This window comes from Hemitrygon akajei, chromosome 16 (assembly GCF_048418815.1).
Source record: "Hemitrygon akajei chromosome 16, sHemAka1.3, whole genome shotgun sequence".
NCBI classification, from domain to species: Eukaryota; Metazoa; Chordata; class Chondrichthyes; order Myliobatiformes; family Dasyatidae; genus Hemitrygon; species Hemitrygon akajei.
This window is the reverse complement of record NC_133139.1, coordinates 22,910,328-22,926,286: the sequence shown is the minus strand read 5'-3', so window position 1 is coordinate 22,926,286 and position 15,959 is coordinate 22,910,328. Positions and strand designations below refer to the sequence as shown.

At 41.7% G+C, this 15,959-nt stretch overlaps 1 protein-coding gene across 7 annotated transcripts in view; it reads left to right on the top strand.

The window, feature by feature from the left end:
- The first annotated feature begins 2,903 nt into the window (after positions 1 to 2,903).
- Positions 2,904 to 15,959, top strand: part of LOC140739817 (CUGBP Elav-like family member 4) — a 579,610-nt gene continuing 566,554 nt past the window's right edge. For all 7 annotated transcript variants that reach the window (XM_073068376.1, XM_073068372.1, XM_073068375.1 and 4 more), the window contains exon 1: positions 2,904 to 3,234. In XM_073068376.1, coding sequence (XP_072924477.1) covers positions 2,958 to 3,234 — 277 coding nt within the window. In that variant the 5' untranslated portion in view covers positions 2,904 to 2,957. The remainder of the gene's footprint in view (positions 3,235 to 15,959) is intronic.

Here is a 15,959-nt window from a genome sequence, read left to right as displayed (position 1 = left end):
TGACGCTCAATATCCACAAAGCAAAGCTCTTTAACCAACCTACCCCCTTTAACCATAAAGTTCTAAGATCAGAGGGTGAGAAGCACGGACTATCCCATAACTTGGTAACAACCTCTCCTTACAGACATCAGTGATAAAATTTACCAACTGTTTTCAATATTCCAGTGCGGTGATTAGAAGGAAAAGGGTTCTGAAGATCAGGATTCCATATAGTTTAACGGGTGTACACTTGGGCTACAACTGGCAGGCATTTCAAAGTATTGGAGACACTCTGCTAATACTGGTTCCACAAAACTATCCAAAACCACTGGCAGGATAAGAGGACCAATATCAGTGTCTTCCCACAGACCAACATCCCCAGCATTAAAGACTTTGTTCATGCAGTTGCTTCCAGTTGGAAAGCCACAATGGTTGCACACCCAATACCAGTTTTCTGAACGCAGGAGATTTTTCAGATGTTGGAAATCTTGAGCAACACACACAATATGTCAGAACAACTCAGCAAAGTCAGGTAACATCGATGGAGGGGAATAAGCAGTTGATGTTGGGCCAAGACCTTTCATCAGGATTAGAAAGGAAGGGGGAAAATGCCAGAATAAGTAAGTTGGGGGGAGGGGAGGACTACAGGCTGGCAGGTGATAGGTGAAACCAGGTGAGGGGGAAGGTCACTGGTTCGGGGAGGGGGTACGAAATAAAAAGTTCGGAAGTGATAGGTGGAAGAAGTAAAGAGCTGAAGAAGAAAGAATTTCTCAGGAGAGGATAGTTTACGATAGAAGAAAGGAAAGGAGAGGGGCACCAGAGGGAGGTGATGGGTAGGTGAGATGAAGGGAAGAGTTGAAAGGGGAACCAGAATGGGAAACAATTTTCTGCATCAGACACCCAATTCTGAACTTGGTTATGGGAAGACATTAGCAAGTCAACAGACGAAAAGTTTCAAGAGTTTTCTTTAAAGGATTTCCTTGAATGAGACAACATCACTATTGACTCATGGCAAACCCAACTCATGGCTGTTCAAAGTGGAGAAGGAACATTTGACAACCTCAAGCCTGTGTGTTGGGAGCACACAGAAACCCGTTGTAAACAGTAGAGAGAGCAGATGACCTCACCAACTATCCACTCTGCTCTGCAGAGAACTGGCATGGATTCAGTAGGCCAAATGGCCTTTGGCTGTGCCTTATTGTGTTGAATACCCTCACCTTTGTTCTAAGATCTTAGTAGACACTGTAGAGGTGCAGAATTCCCCTTCCATAAAGGCACCACTTGATTAGAGTAGGCTAAATTATACACAGACTTTCCTATGAAATATCATTCATTGGAGACAGGTTTTTATGTCTGCAGATTCATTCCAGTTTGATCCATTTTAGCTGTGGCACTGAGTAAAGACGCTACCTTCTTTAAAAATTGAAAAAAAGTGATGCATATCTATTACTAGTAGACTACCAAACTGGATTAGTCTGTCCCAGCTCCAATAATGCATGGACTAGAGTAGAAGGATTTACTGCTTCAAAAGGTTAGATACTGTCTTTTTATCCCTGGGGCTAGGGTTCAAATCTGGCAAAAACTGATAAAAGTCTGCTGTCTTTAAAGGTCTTGTGTGAAATAAATTTGTGCAATCTCAATTCAGAAGCCGGTAGGGGTGGGTGTTGGTATTAAATTGGTAATCTCCCATAGAGATTGCAAGGGTTTTGGAATGGGGCAATCATAGTGGTGCAGGAAATAATCCTTAAGAAAATGATCTAGAGGGATGTGGTTGGAGCAGAGAGTGGAAGCACTGGTCCCTGCCTCAGGGATTATCTGCTGCTGCTGGGAAACTGAAATGGAAAGTGTGTTACTGCTAAGCTTTATGATCCCTCAACCCTGTGAGTTTAAACTAAAGGACGAAGGAAATTATTCAATTATTACGAATGATAAATTATATTACTTTTTCTCTTGGAAGAAACTATTAGCAAGTGTTAATTGGTTAATGTATACATTTTTAAAGCCAAAATTCACTGTTTCGTGTTCTGCCCCCTTTCTTCCTGTGGGGGTGAATAATCCTGTGTCCCGTGCTTGTCTCAATGGATTGTCATTATCTTGATGTTCGGATGAGAACATTTAAAAAAAATATCTTCTTCCCTCTCCCTTACTCTGTGGGGGATTTGGAGGTGGGGGTGGGGGGTAGTGATTAGGTTGTGCGATTCAAAGGTGAGCTCAAATAATAATTGCTGCTGGGTATAAAAAGGGCTCAGCTCGAGCAGACATCTGAAGATCTGCGCGCCGGTGTTCTATTTTGTACAGACTGTAAAGCAGTGACAGCGAATGAAGCCGCGTGCCACCCGAACAACCACAGTAGCCCCTCTCAGCAACAACACCCCCCCCCACCCCGCCCACCGACCCTGGAAAGAACAGCTCATCCAAACCAGAAGTCGGTGACCGGAAACTAATTTTAAATGGCAAATTTGAAATTTGGATCACCCGAGCGTTCAGTCTCCTGTGGCGTCCATAAGGTTTGCAGTGAACCGGATTTTACACTTCCATATTCCATGGTCAGTGGGGTGTACGCCAAATGACTAAAATGGGCAGGATTTAAGCAACGCAGCTTGACTAGCTAACTGATGTACACACAAGCCCTCTTGTATGTCACAAGATGCATGTGATAGATTTTATTTTGATCACTCTCTCGCAGTCTTAATTTCTCCTTTGCATTTCATGTCTGATATTATGCACTTGCTTCCCACATGCGCTGCGCAAAAGTTTCTGATGGAGGCTCAAAAAATATTCCATCTTCCCTGGATTAATTAAAAGCGATCTCTTTAAACCCCGCTTGTTGCTAAACTGAACGGGAACATACAAGCTGCCTTTCCAGACAGCCAGTCCTCAAGGGGTGTCACCACTGAGCGCGCAGGCTGAAACAGGAAGTCTTTCTTTTCTCTACAGCTGAGTGGTGCCTCCTGTGCTCTTCATTCTGTGGGTTAGCGATGGCCAGACTGAGAGAGGCAGACGGAGCTCAGCAACAACAGCAGCAGCAGCAACAACAGCAGCAGCAGCAGCCGCCCCAGCACCAGCTAAAGCCCATGAACGGAGCTGATCTCCAGCACAACCACAGCCAGATGAAGGACCACGACGCCATTAAGCTGTTCATTGGCCAGATCCCACGGAATCTGGAGGAGAATGATCTGAAGCCCCTCTTTGAGGAATTTGGGAAGATATACGAGTTAACTGTGTTGAAGGACCGATTCACAGGCATGCACAAAGGTTTGAACAGCATCAGCACCACCTACAGCATAGGGCAGCATAGCAGTTAATGGGAAATCATAAAGAGAGTGATATTAATAGAATTTTAAGCATTATTTCTTTAGTATTATAAGATATTTCAATTCAGTTCTTTTTAGTTTTTTTTTATTAAAATGGCAATACTAATCAGAATAAATTTATTTCTTGAACATAATAATGATGAAATTAAAAGACACGAATTAATCAAGGCATAAAAGTATTTGATTAAAATTACATTTAAAATGTCGCCACTCAATGTTTTTGTTTCTCTTTAGACTAATTGGTAACATAGGGAATTGTCATTTATATCTGCTCTTATCTAAATAATATTTCGGGGTTTCGTCAAGTTATCAAGAAGCACAATTTCTCTTTTTTTTTCCAAAAGAGGTGTAAGTGTTAAAGACTTAATTTAAAACTGATAATTTATTTGCAATTTACTAAAAATTCTAAGGGAATGAACTAAATACATTCTATGTATTAATGTAAATGTTGCAGGTTAACAGTTAAAATAACCTTACACAATTTTAAGGTTTGCAAGTTACATTGATTCCAGAATCGTCGTTCACGTTTGCAGCCGAGTTTAAAGAGGCATCGTGTTTAGCGAGAACCGCCGTACATTATCCCTCTCTTTCACTGTAACATCCCATGAAAGTAACCCAACATCGAAAGATCATTTCTTTTACAAATCAATCCCAAGATTTGCTGCAATTTACTTGCTGGCTCTGCAGATTTACTGTTCACTTTTACTACAAAGAGACGAAACCCTTTAAATGAATGTCGAGCCACATTGTTTTTTTTTGTATTGTTCTCCACTTTCCATATCTCTTTAATGACAATACTACTGCTTTGGACTTTAGGAGATTTTCCATTTTAAACTTATTACAGTAAAAGCCGGTGGGATAACCAGGAAACCCCATTTTAAAGTCGACCTGTGCCAGAAGCCCGTCTATGATGAGGGATATGTCACAAATATTTATTTTCTGTTCTTACTTCGATTCTCGCTCAATAGGCAAAGCTGAACCATTCATTGCGTGTCACGTAAGCGGGCCAAGTGCAACCTGGAAATGTGTGCTAGATAGATTTTTCTCTACAAATGCGAATGCCACTAAGAATGTAAGGTTGTGGTTTGTGAGTATTATGGCAAGGGGTGTGCTACGGCGAGATGCGTTAGCTGGTTCCTGTGTTAATGGCTGATTATAAACAAAGCACACTACTTCCAAGGTTGTAGTTCATCACAGGGCATTTTGGAATAAATTCGCTGCGTATGAGTGATGTTAGCATAGAATCCTGGTGAAGTGTTCTGCGTTGAGATAGAATATTTACAGTTGAGATATTTTACAGTTAACATTTATAGTGTGATCCATGGCGGTGTAATTTTTAAACCAATTTTCTGCTTTACTGCTTAAAAGCCTTGTTTACCAAATGGTACAATATGTAGTAATGAGTTCCCTGCATGAAAACACTTGCACAAATACTATCCCAACTGTTTCTCTCATTATTTGCTTTATATAATGGCACGTACCATTTTAGGAGCAGCACCTGCCAGATGTTTGATAGGGCTATTTTTTCCTCTATGTGGTCTTTAGTCAAGAAGCAAGTGGTTCAATGCTTTGGTATCAAATTTATATTAAACAGAGAAATAATGTTTGTATTGTATGTCAGCATTGGGGTGATTGGCATTCTTGGCTCAAGGGACGGCCTGCCAGTTAATCTGACATTCCAAGGACCAGCCAGTCAAATCCATATATTCATTCCTGTCTTGCAATGTGTTGTTGATGTGTACAACTCCGAGAATGGATTGTTTTGCAATGATACATCCTTTCCTAAATATCTCGAAGGATTTCAGACTTGGGATTTCATTTCTAGACAAAGCCCCTTTGGGTGACAAACTTCTGCCAAATTTCTTCACATACTCCAAACATTTGGAAGAAATCTCTTTTTTTTCCCCCACAGTTTGAGTCTATGTATTTGATCTGACTTTTCTGGTTTCTGCATGCCTGAATGAACCAGTTCCTTACTTTTGATATACTCATTTGTATCTATTTTGCATTTTCACGCAGTGGGGATTACGTCCTTGTCAGTGCCCTCCTTGGGTTTAAGATTTAGTCAACAGTCATTTTCTTTGCCTTTAGAAAAGTTTTAATTGCAACAAGTAAATTGCTGTGAATGTACCATATACACTAGTATATTTTCAGCTTTAAGATCAGTGTGGTCTAATGTCTGCTTCTTTATCCTTTTCAGTCTTAGTGCTGGTCTGTATTATCAGGCATGGTCCTTTGCTTTCATTTTCTAAAGTACAAATGCAGAATTGGATCAGTGTAAAATTGATGCCTTAACAATGAATGACTATGATTAAAAGTCTTGTTCCCCCACTCTAACCCACAGGTCTGCTTCCTTCCTTCGTTATTTCATTGTTATTTTCATTGTGAACCATTTTGTTAAAAACATGAAGTAGCTTACTGTGGTAGTGACAACAGATGTAGCATTGCATCAGTAATTTACTATAGTTCCAGGTAAGGTTGCTGTGGTTTGAGGAAGGAATTGGAGGTAATACAATAGAGTCTTTCCAGTTCCTAATGGAATTGACTCCAGTAAATGGTTTACAGTGCTGAAGGATTCAGAGAGAAGGACATCACATTTTAAAAAGACTAACAACATAAGCATTCAACAGAACTTTCCACCCAAAGAGTAACAAGCTTGAGGAATACATTTTAACAAATGTACAATTGGTTTGGCCTTCTTGCATTTTTGTGACTAAACTTTAAAAATACTTCGGTTATTACAATTCAGGAGAGGAGCAGGGAGAGCTGTTACATTGCATTTTGATAGCAGGGGTCACAATAAGTTGTCTCCTTGCATCCTTCAATCCTCTGTATTAAAAACACAGATCAGCAGCCTTTTTATCGCACCTTTCATGTCCCTTTCAGGATGTCCTGAAGTATTTTAAAGCCAATAAAATATTTTTAAAGTTTAGTCGCAAAAATGCACGAAGGACAAAACAATTGCATATTTGTCAAAATGTATTCCTCAAGCTTGTTACTCACTGGGTGAAAAGTTCTGTTGAATGCTCTTCATAAACCCAGTTTACGTTTTTTTAATGTGATGTCCTTCTCCCTGCAAGCCCCAGCTCTGTAAACCATTTACTGGAGTCAACTCCATTAGGAATTGTGAAGACTCCATGGCATTACCTCCAATTCCTTCCTCCAAAGAGAGCAATCTTAACCTGGAGTTGTCGTAGTTACCCAACCTCCTCAAAAGGATAGCCACTGAAATTGGTCTTTGATTGTAAATGTGAAACAAGACATGGGCAACCCTTCTTGCTCCATAGCTGGCTTTTTTTATCCCCCCAGTGACGTCAGGAACATGAAACATGGTATAAAAATGTTAGATTTTGTTATTGCCTATTTTGTGCTATCAAGTACGTCCAATTTCGCCCATTTTGCCCTCACTGTGATTAGGAGGCCAACATAGCACACTAAATCTATTCAATATGTATAAACTATTGATTCAATAAAAAATGAATGTCATTTATTAAAGTGTGTTTGATTTCTATAGCTATCAATATGGAGAATTAGATTCAGTTATATTTTAATATTAAATGCATGTTTTAGAGTCTTTAACCTATTTTATTGGATTTAAACATAGGATCAGTCTCACAGATTAATTGATCAGGTTTCTAGTTGCCAGTCTTTTGATGGACTGAAGTCTACGTAGTGAGATTTTGTATTGATTGTTCACTCCTGGTTCCACACTGTTGTCTGGTTTGGTAAATGAATAGGACTTAAATTTGGCAGCATATTCTGAACCCCTCCTTTCTGAATCTAGGTAATCACTTGCTTCATTTCTGTGTATTTAAGGTGGTGCATCATAATGCTGGACACTTAACTGGAGAAACTGTGCTGGAGATCAAAAAGTATTCATTTGTCTGAAACGGGGCTTTTGAGTTCAGGAGATTGTCACTGCCTTCATGTATATTTTTATATAAGAAGGTAGCCAGTTTAGTGGAAAATCCATTATCAGTAAGAAGTGTTGAGAAGCCCATACTTGGAGAATGAGTGTTTACCTGCATGTTCATTCTCCCTCTTTAGGAATATAAGGAACTTGGGTTTCAGAATTAATAAGATGTCCTCCTCCTTCAAAGAAAGGGACTTTCCTTCCTCCACCATCAACGGTGCCCTCACCATAATCTCTTACATTTCGCGGACGTCTTCCCTCACCCCATCCTGCCACCACCCCACTGGGGATAGGGTTCCTCTTGTCCTCACCTACCATCCCAGTAGCTTCTGTGCAGGCACATATTTCTCTGTAACTTCCGCCATCTCCAGTGGGATCCCTGCATCAAGCACATCTTTCACACTCCCCCTTACTTCCCGTTTTCTGCAGGGATCACTCACTATGCGACTCCCTTGTCCATTCATCCCTCCCCATTGTTCTCTCTCTCCTGGTACTTGTACTTGCAAGCAGAATAAGTGCCATACCTGCCCTATGCCCTTCTCCTCACTCCTATTCAGTGCCCCAAGCAGTCCTTCCAGGTGAGGTAACATGTGAATCTGTTGGGGTCATCTATTGTATCTGGTGCTTCCGGTGTGGCTCCTGTAGATCAGTGAGATCTGACGTAGATTTGGAGACCACTTCACAGAACACCTACGCTCCATCTGCAGAAAAAGCGGGATCTCCCGGTGCCCATCCATTTCACTTCTACTTCCCATTCCCATTCTACTTCCCATTCCCATTCCAACATGTCAGTCGTTGGCCTCCTTGACTGCTGCGATGAGGCCACACTCAGGTTGGAGGAGCAACACCTTATATTCTGTCTGGATAGCCTCCAACCTGATGGCATGAACATCAATTTCTTGAACTTCTAGTAATTGTTTCTCCCCCTTCCCATTCCATTCCTGTTTCTCTTTCTCACCTTATCTCCTTACCTGCCCATCACCTCCCTCTGGTGCTGCTCCTTCCCTTTGTTCCATGATCTTCTACTCTCTCCTATCAGATTCCCTCTTCTCCAGCCCTTTATCTCTTTCACCTATCACCTTCCCAGCTCTTTACTTCACCCCTCCCCTTCTCCCCTCCCCTTCTCCCGGTTTCACCCATCACCCTGTACTTCTTCCTCCCCTACTCCCCAATTTCTTGCTCTGACGTCTCATCTGTTTTTCCAGTCCAGATGAAGGGCCTTGGCCTGAAACGTCAACTGTTTACTCTTTTCCATAGATACTGCCTGGCCTGCTGAGTTCCTCCAGCATTTTGTGTGTATTGCTTGGATTCCTAGCATCTGCAGGTTTTCTTGTCTTAGGTTGTAGTTGCTGGCTTAGGTGAGGCCAGGGTTTAGTACCATTCAGGTATTGCTGGTCTCACTGTTTGATACGCGTGGTATGTATAAAAGAAAATGCCACCAGACCAATCATTAATGCCAGTGGTAGGTTGGAGTCGTCCTTGCTCTCTGAAATGAGCTGCCAGTATCTGAGAAATGCTGTGTATACTGATTATCAAAAAGGTGAAACAAATTAAAAACTCATCTCAATGTAGAACTCTGCCTGACCAACTTGTAGAGTTAGTGAATTGTACATAACTATTTGCCGATTAGCATGTGAGATGCAGGGATATGCACTCACCAGATTGATAGTAGGGCAAAGTTCAGTGTGAACTGCCTTAATTCATTGAATCTATCCCAGTAAATATTATACTGAAATGGCAAAATTCTTGGAGGGGAAGGGGTGTAGCTCTAACCTAACCCTGCATTGGGTAGAAGATTGGTTTTTCACCAAAGTACTTCCGAAGAAAGCACACTTTAAAGCTCTGGTGAATAACGTTGCCTAATTAATTAATGGGGTGGAGAAGACTCTCAATGAAATGACTTAATACTTCCCCTGAAGCCGAGGACAGGGGTTAGCCATGGTTCAGCAGTGGCATTGTGCCTTTGAGTCAGAAGTCAAAGATATCTAATAAGCCTGGCACTTACTGCCACGCTGAGAGAGCCGAACAGAAACAGAGATGCCATATTTTTAATATATGAAACATCGAACTAAATCTGCCCCTCCAAGTGGATATGCAATGTCCCGAGTGGATTATTCAAAGATGGCATCGAATTTTTACCCCTGTCCGATCTGACTCTGATTTCAACAGAAAGGAAAGTGGGGTGTAAAGGCAGCTCTCTCGGCGGCTGGGATTTATCACTAAACCATAATCACTAACGTTTGCCATTTAGTCTGTTGCTGTTGATCGGACTCTGTAAGGTCTGAAGTTCAAAGGCACTTGATTGAAGTCTGTATAAATGCAAGACCTTTTTCCTTTATCAAGACCAAATCATAGGTCACTAAAATATCAGAGAAGCCACACATTCCAAGTTTATGCTCCTGACGCATTGCTCGTGATGATGGGAGCATCGGACGGGAATATAGGTACAGAGGTTAACAAGCTACACAGAAAAATTTTGTCCATTAACTTGTGCGATGCAAGGACTTCCACTCCCTGGATTCATAATACATACTCTCAGTAGGTGCCCAGAGCACCAATTCATTAAATCTGCTCCAGTAAGTGGATGATCTTGGCGTGTAGGGCAATTCCAACTTTAACTCAGCCTTTGGGAAAATGCTTTTCCATCACATCTGTCTTTCCTGTTTTCTTTTTAATTTTTATTAATTAGAGATACAGCAAGGCCCAGTGAGTCCACGCTGCCCAATTACATGCATGCGACAATTAATCTACTTAACGCGCAAGTCTTTGAAATGTGGGAGGAAACTGGAGCATCCGGAGGATGCCTCCTGCAGATCCGTGGAAATCTGGAGAAAACGCACACGGTTATGGGGAGAACATCCTTACAGACAGTGGTGGGAATTGAACTTGGGTCACTGATGTTGTAATGGCTTTGCTACCATGCCACCCTATACTGCAGTCAATGGACTGAAATGAACATTCCACTTCATCTCATGGGTTTGCCGCACGGCAAATCAGATTAACATTACCCCCTATATGACACAACATAAACAGAACAATGGAATGCAGTCACATTGTATGTCATTATAAAACCATGCAACCCAATTAGCTTCACACAGAGCAGATTATTTTGTAGTGTAGATGATTTTGTTGCATGTGCAAACACTTTGTGCATAACAAGACTCCACAATGAGCAATGTGCTGAATTTACTGCCGTGTCTTGCTGGGAAGATGTTGGCTAGGATGTTGGGAAAACTCATTCCTCTTCTTTGAATAATAACGCTGGCTCCTCATTTTGCTGAATGTTGGAGTAGGTGGTTGTGAAATGCAAATTTTCAAAAGGTGGCCGGACCTGTGCAACCAACAGAAAGAGTTGCAAACAGCTCTCTAGGTCTAAAATGTTCACTGCAGTCTTAAAAATGCTTGATAAAGATGTGTATTGGTAAGTGCAAAGAAAAGAAGGAAGATTTGCACACACAAGAGATACTGTAGATGCTAGTAATCTAGAGCAGTACACACAATGTGCTGGAGGAGCTCAGCAGGTCAGGCAGCATCTATGGATAGGAGTAAACAATCGACGTTTCAGGCCGAGTCCCTTGACCAACTGAGCTCCTCAAGCAAGTTGAAGGAAGATTTGCATTAATATAGAACCTTACAGAACAGCATGAAGTCCTTTACAATTGAATTAAAATCATGGTGTTTCGGAAATGCAATGAGAATTCATTTGCTGAGCTTTTTTTAATTGATCCTTTTTCTTTTGTTTGAGCATCACTGGCAAGGCCAGGTATCTTTACCAATCCTTAACCACCCTTTAAGAACAAAGTGGTGAGGAACCTTCTTGAATTTTTGCAGTCTGTCTCATGAAGGTACTCTCATAGAGTGCTGAGGAAGGAGTTCCAGGATTTAGACCTAGGGACAATGCAGGAACTGTGCAATTTCCAATTATCTCTATGCAGCTTGGAGGGGAATCTGCAGGTGGTGGTGTTCCCAGGTGCCTGAAGCCTTTGTCTTTGGTGGTGTGGGAGGCTCTGTTGGAGTAATCTAGGCAAGTAACTGCTGTGCATTTTTGTAGATGGTGCACTTTTCAACTGCTGAGGATGGTGGGCAGGTACCACTCAAATGCATTGCTTTGTTCTAGATGGTGTCAAGCCTCTCGGGAGTCATCGGCACTCCACTGATCTGGGCAAGAGGTCAGTAATCTATCAACTCCTGACTTGTGCCTTGTAGAAGGCGGAAAGGTATTGGGGTGTCAGAAAGTGAGTCACTTACCACAAGACATCCAACCTCTGACCTGCTATTGTAGCTGTCATATTTGTATGGCTGGTCAGAGTTTCTAGTCAATGGTGACTCCATATTGTTGATGGTGGGACATTTACATAGAACAAAGAACAGTACAGCATAGTACAGGCCTTTCAGTCCACAATGTTGTGCTGACCTTTTAAACTACTCTAAGATCAATCTACCTTTCCCTCCTACATACCTTTCCATTTTTCTTGTGCCTACCTAGAGGTCTCTTAAATGTCTCTAATATAGCTGCCATTCCTGACAGCATCTTCCACACACTTACACTCTTTGTTTATAAAAAAAACCTACCTCTGTCATTCACCCTCTGCTTTCCTCCAGTCGTTTCAAAATCATGCCCCTTTGATTTAGTTGATTCTGCCCTGGGGAAAAATGCACTTGCATTTATGTCTCTCATCTTCTTATATACTGTATCTCTGTCTAGTCACCTTTAATCTTCCTTCGCTCCAAAGAGAAAAGCCATAGCTTGCTTAACGTAACCTCATAAGACGTGCTCTCTAATCCAGGCAGTATCCTGGTAAATCTCCTCTGCACTCTCTCTGGAGCTCCCACATCCGTCCTAGAATGAAGTGACCAGAACTGAACATAACACTCCCAAGTAGGCTGTAACCAGAGTTTTATGGAGCTGCTTTTACATTACCTCATGTACTGAGACCCCTGACTAATGAAGGCCATAGTTAAAAAAAGTTAAAGTCTGTCTCGAGCCTTATAGGCTCACCAGGCTGGTGCTTATGCTGGTTTCCGTGGCGTGAAGCGACTGAGAGTAGGAGACACCCCCCACCCCCACCCAATAGGACGCCGGTCTATTGTGAGGTTAACCTCCAGCATTTTGCCGGTACCCATTTTCAGTTGTATCCTTAAGTGCCTCAAGAGTACAACACGCTGTCTCGGCTGGGGCTCGAACTCACGACCTTCAGATCGCTAGTCCAACGCCTTAACCACTTGACAATGAAGGCCATACACCTTCTTTAACAGCCTATCAATGTGTGCAGCAACTTAAGGTATCTGTGGGCCCAAGGTCCCACTGGTAAGAATCGTGCCATTAACATTGTACTCTGCCTTTAAGTTTGACCTTCACACTTTCTGGATTGAACTCCATCTGCCACTTCTCAGCTGAGTTCTGCACCCTACCACTGTGTGTGAAGGGTAGTTGGTTAAATTGTCTTTTTATTGTGATGGTCATTTGTGGTGCAAATGTTACTTTTCACTCAGCAGCCCATGCCTGAATGTTGCCTGGGTTTTCTGTCTGAATGTTGTTGGTTGATGTTTTATTTTGCCTGAACGCTGGACTGGTCCATTTGCTGAAGAGTGCATTTAACTTTTCTACTTTTTCAAAAAAAGATAAAGACTGGTTATTTCACCAAACTGGTGCACGATTAAGTTTAAGGCTGCGCTTAATGACAACACTGTAATCAATCAGACTGGAAATATTTGGACAATTTCTCCGTCAATCAAGATTAGTAAACACTTAATTGTAAGATTAATTTTATTAACTTTATTTAAGTACCTTTCAATTGCTGCACTTTATCCAGAGAAGATATTTGGCTTTTATCAGAAGTTGCTGCATTTAGAGCAATGCACACAAAATACTGGAGGAACTCAGCAGGCCAGGCAGCATCTATGGAAAAAAGTACAGTCGATGTTTCGGGCTGAAACCCTTCGGCAGTTGCTCAGATTTCCAACATCTGCAGATTTTCTCTTGTTTGTTGGTATTTAGATTTTATTTTCTAGATGAAATGACACTGCTTGGTGTACCATTGACTGCTTTCTTACCATCGCCGCCACCCACTTCTATTTATCAGGGTGAAGCAGTGTTGTCACTACACATTCTGTAAATTCTCGCCCAATATATTCTTCCTTCACATCTGTAAGCTCTGACTCTGGGTTATTCAGCACAGGCCTGGAATCTTCCAGTTCCTCCAACAGTGGCAGTTATCAAGTAGCTTTAATGTGGGAGGTGGGAACACAATAGCCAGAGCTGGTTTCATTCCCCTTGTTTGCTGACTACACCTGTAGAGGTTATTGCATAGTATTTGGGAGCAGGGACACCAAAGGAAGCTTAATATCAAAGTACATATACATCACCATATACTACCTTGAGAATCATTTTCTTGCAGGCATTCACAGTAAGTACAAAGAAACACAACAGAATCATTGAGAAACCGCACACAACAAAGACCCACAAACAACCAACCTGTAAAAGCCAACAAACTGTAGAAATACAAAAAGCGAAATAAAAAATAAATAAACAATAAATATTGAGCATTTAGATGGTTCAAGTGCACGTTACTTAATTTAATTTATATAATTCATGTTAGTCATATTTGTAATGTGCTATGCTGTTGATCGAGCCACACTGATCCACTGATTGTCTTTGGAGCCTGTATAATAGGATGATAACAGCATCCGGGTGAGGAAATAAATTACTCATAATTAAACTCAGAGTAAGTTTATTATAAAAGTACATATTGTACACGTCACCATCATACGACCTTGAGATTATTTTCTTGCAGGCGTTCACAGAAATACAAAGAAACACAATAGACTTAAACCAGCTTGACTTTAGCACTCCTCACTCCTTGAAACTTTCCCCTTTGAATGCACTGACCTCCATTTTGTCTGCACCATTCCCAACCTTACCATCAAACCCGCAGACAAAGGGAGTGCTGCTGGCCAGGTGGCAACTCTCAGACACCTCATCATAATTACCCCTTGAAGAGGACCCCAGTCCGGACCATCAGAAAACTGTCTCCAACACCATCACTGAACTCATTCACTCTGGAGAACTCCCATCCACTGCCACCAAACTCATAGTTCTCTTAGCCTGCATTGCTCACTTCTACTTCCCACCCAAGATCCACAAACCTGACCATCCGGATAGACTCATTGTTCCTGCTTGTTCCTGCCCCACTGAACTCATGACTCCATTCCATCCCCATTCAGTCCCTTCCCACCTACATTCTCAACACTTCTCATGCTCTCCATCTCCTCACTAACTTTCAGTTCCCTAGCCCTGACTGTCTGGTTTTCAACATGGATGTACAGTCCCTATACACTTCTATCCCACATCAAGAAGGCTTTAAAGCTCTCTGCTTCCTTCTCAATAAAAGAGCCAACCTGTTCCCATCCTCCACCACCACCCTTCTCCGTCTGGTGGAACTCGATCTCACCCTCAACAATTTTTCCTCGGCTCCTCCCACTTTTTCCAACTCGAGGGGTAGCCATGGGCACCTGCACTGTTGTTCCTTCTCGTGCCTTGTTTTTGCCATTTCTGTAGCATTTTGACTTTTTTTTTTAAATGAGGCCAAGTTGCTAGCTCGATGCTCAACCCAGCACGGATGGAAAGTATACAAAGAGCCGGCAGGATTACTTTGAGTCAGTGCTACAATTGTTGCAGATTAGCAACAAGCATTATTTTTTATATGTCTGTACATCAGAGTTAGCGAACACGGTGGAAGCCCCCATTTATATTAAAGAACTGCCACTTAGTGCCTATGTTGTTGTAGTTGGCCATTTCAATTCCCTTTGGCTGGCCTTATCCAGTGTTTCACCATGCAGATTGCATAGGGATGTGCTTTCTACTGTGTGTTTAATTCTGTGCTTTGTTGAAATGTTTCCCCTTCCCAAGCAGATTGGTCTGAGGTGCAGCACGTTGGCCTATGCAGTTGTTTAACGATCTGAGCAGCCGCTTTCCATGCTGGGACCGTAAACAGGGAGAATTGTGTTTCCTTTGTTCATTGAGTTGCTAATTTGATCACACAATTTTAAGATAATCAAAATAAGAGAAACTCTTGTATCTTTGATTAAAATCACTGGAGACAGGCTGAAGCTAGTGAATATAGCAGTGGTTTATTCAGCAAAAATGAGTAACAGGCATCACATTGAGATACTCTTGTAAGGAGAGGCCTCCTTGGCCCAATATTACATGACATTTTTATATGCTAAACCTCAAAAGTAACAGCAAGACAGTTCTATAGTTACAATGTATCTACAGTGCTTCCTTTGAATTGCATATAGCTTTCAAACACATCCTTCTTCATACCCACAGTCCAGACACCCAAAATGAATGTTAGTCTTAGCTCTTTGGATTCACGCGTATGCGTATATCCAGTGAATGGGTGTTTCCTGGTTTGTAACCAATCCCAATCTGCGGCTCCAGGGAGGCTTTTGTTCGGAGCTGCATTTAAAATCCAGTCTACAACCCACATTCAAATCTGAAGATTGGATGCGGCTGAAATTAATATCCCCTAACTCCAGAATACATTCTAACAGAAACCTATTTATAAGAAAAGATTGTGAGCAAAGAGCAGGGGAGAATGGTTCGCACAAGGTCAGAAAGATTCAGTTGTTCTCTATAATGCTGTAGAATGCTCTGATTTAATGTACAAGCCCGGACAGTATTTGTCATGAAGTTGTTCATCTTTGTGGATCATTGCGATTAGGGTGTACACTCTTTCCACCCAATGTATGTA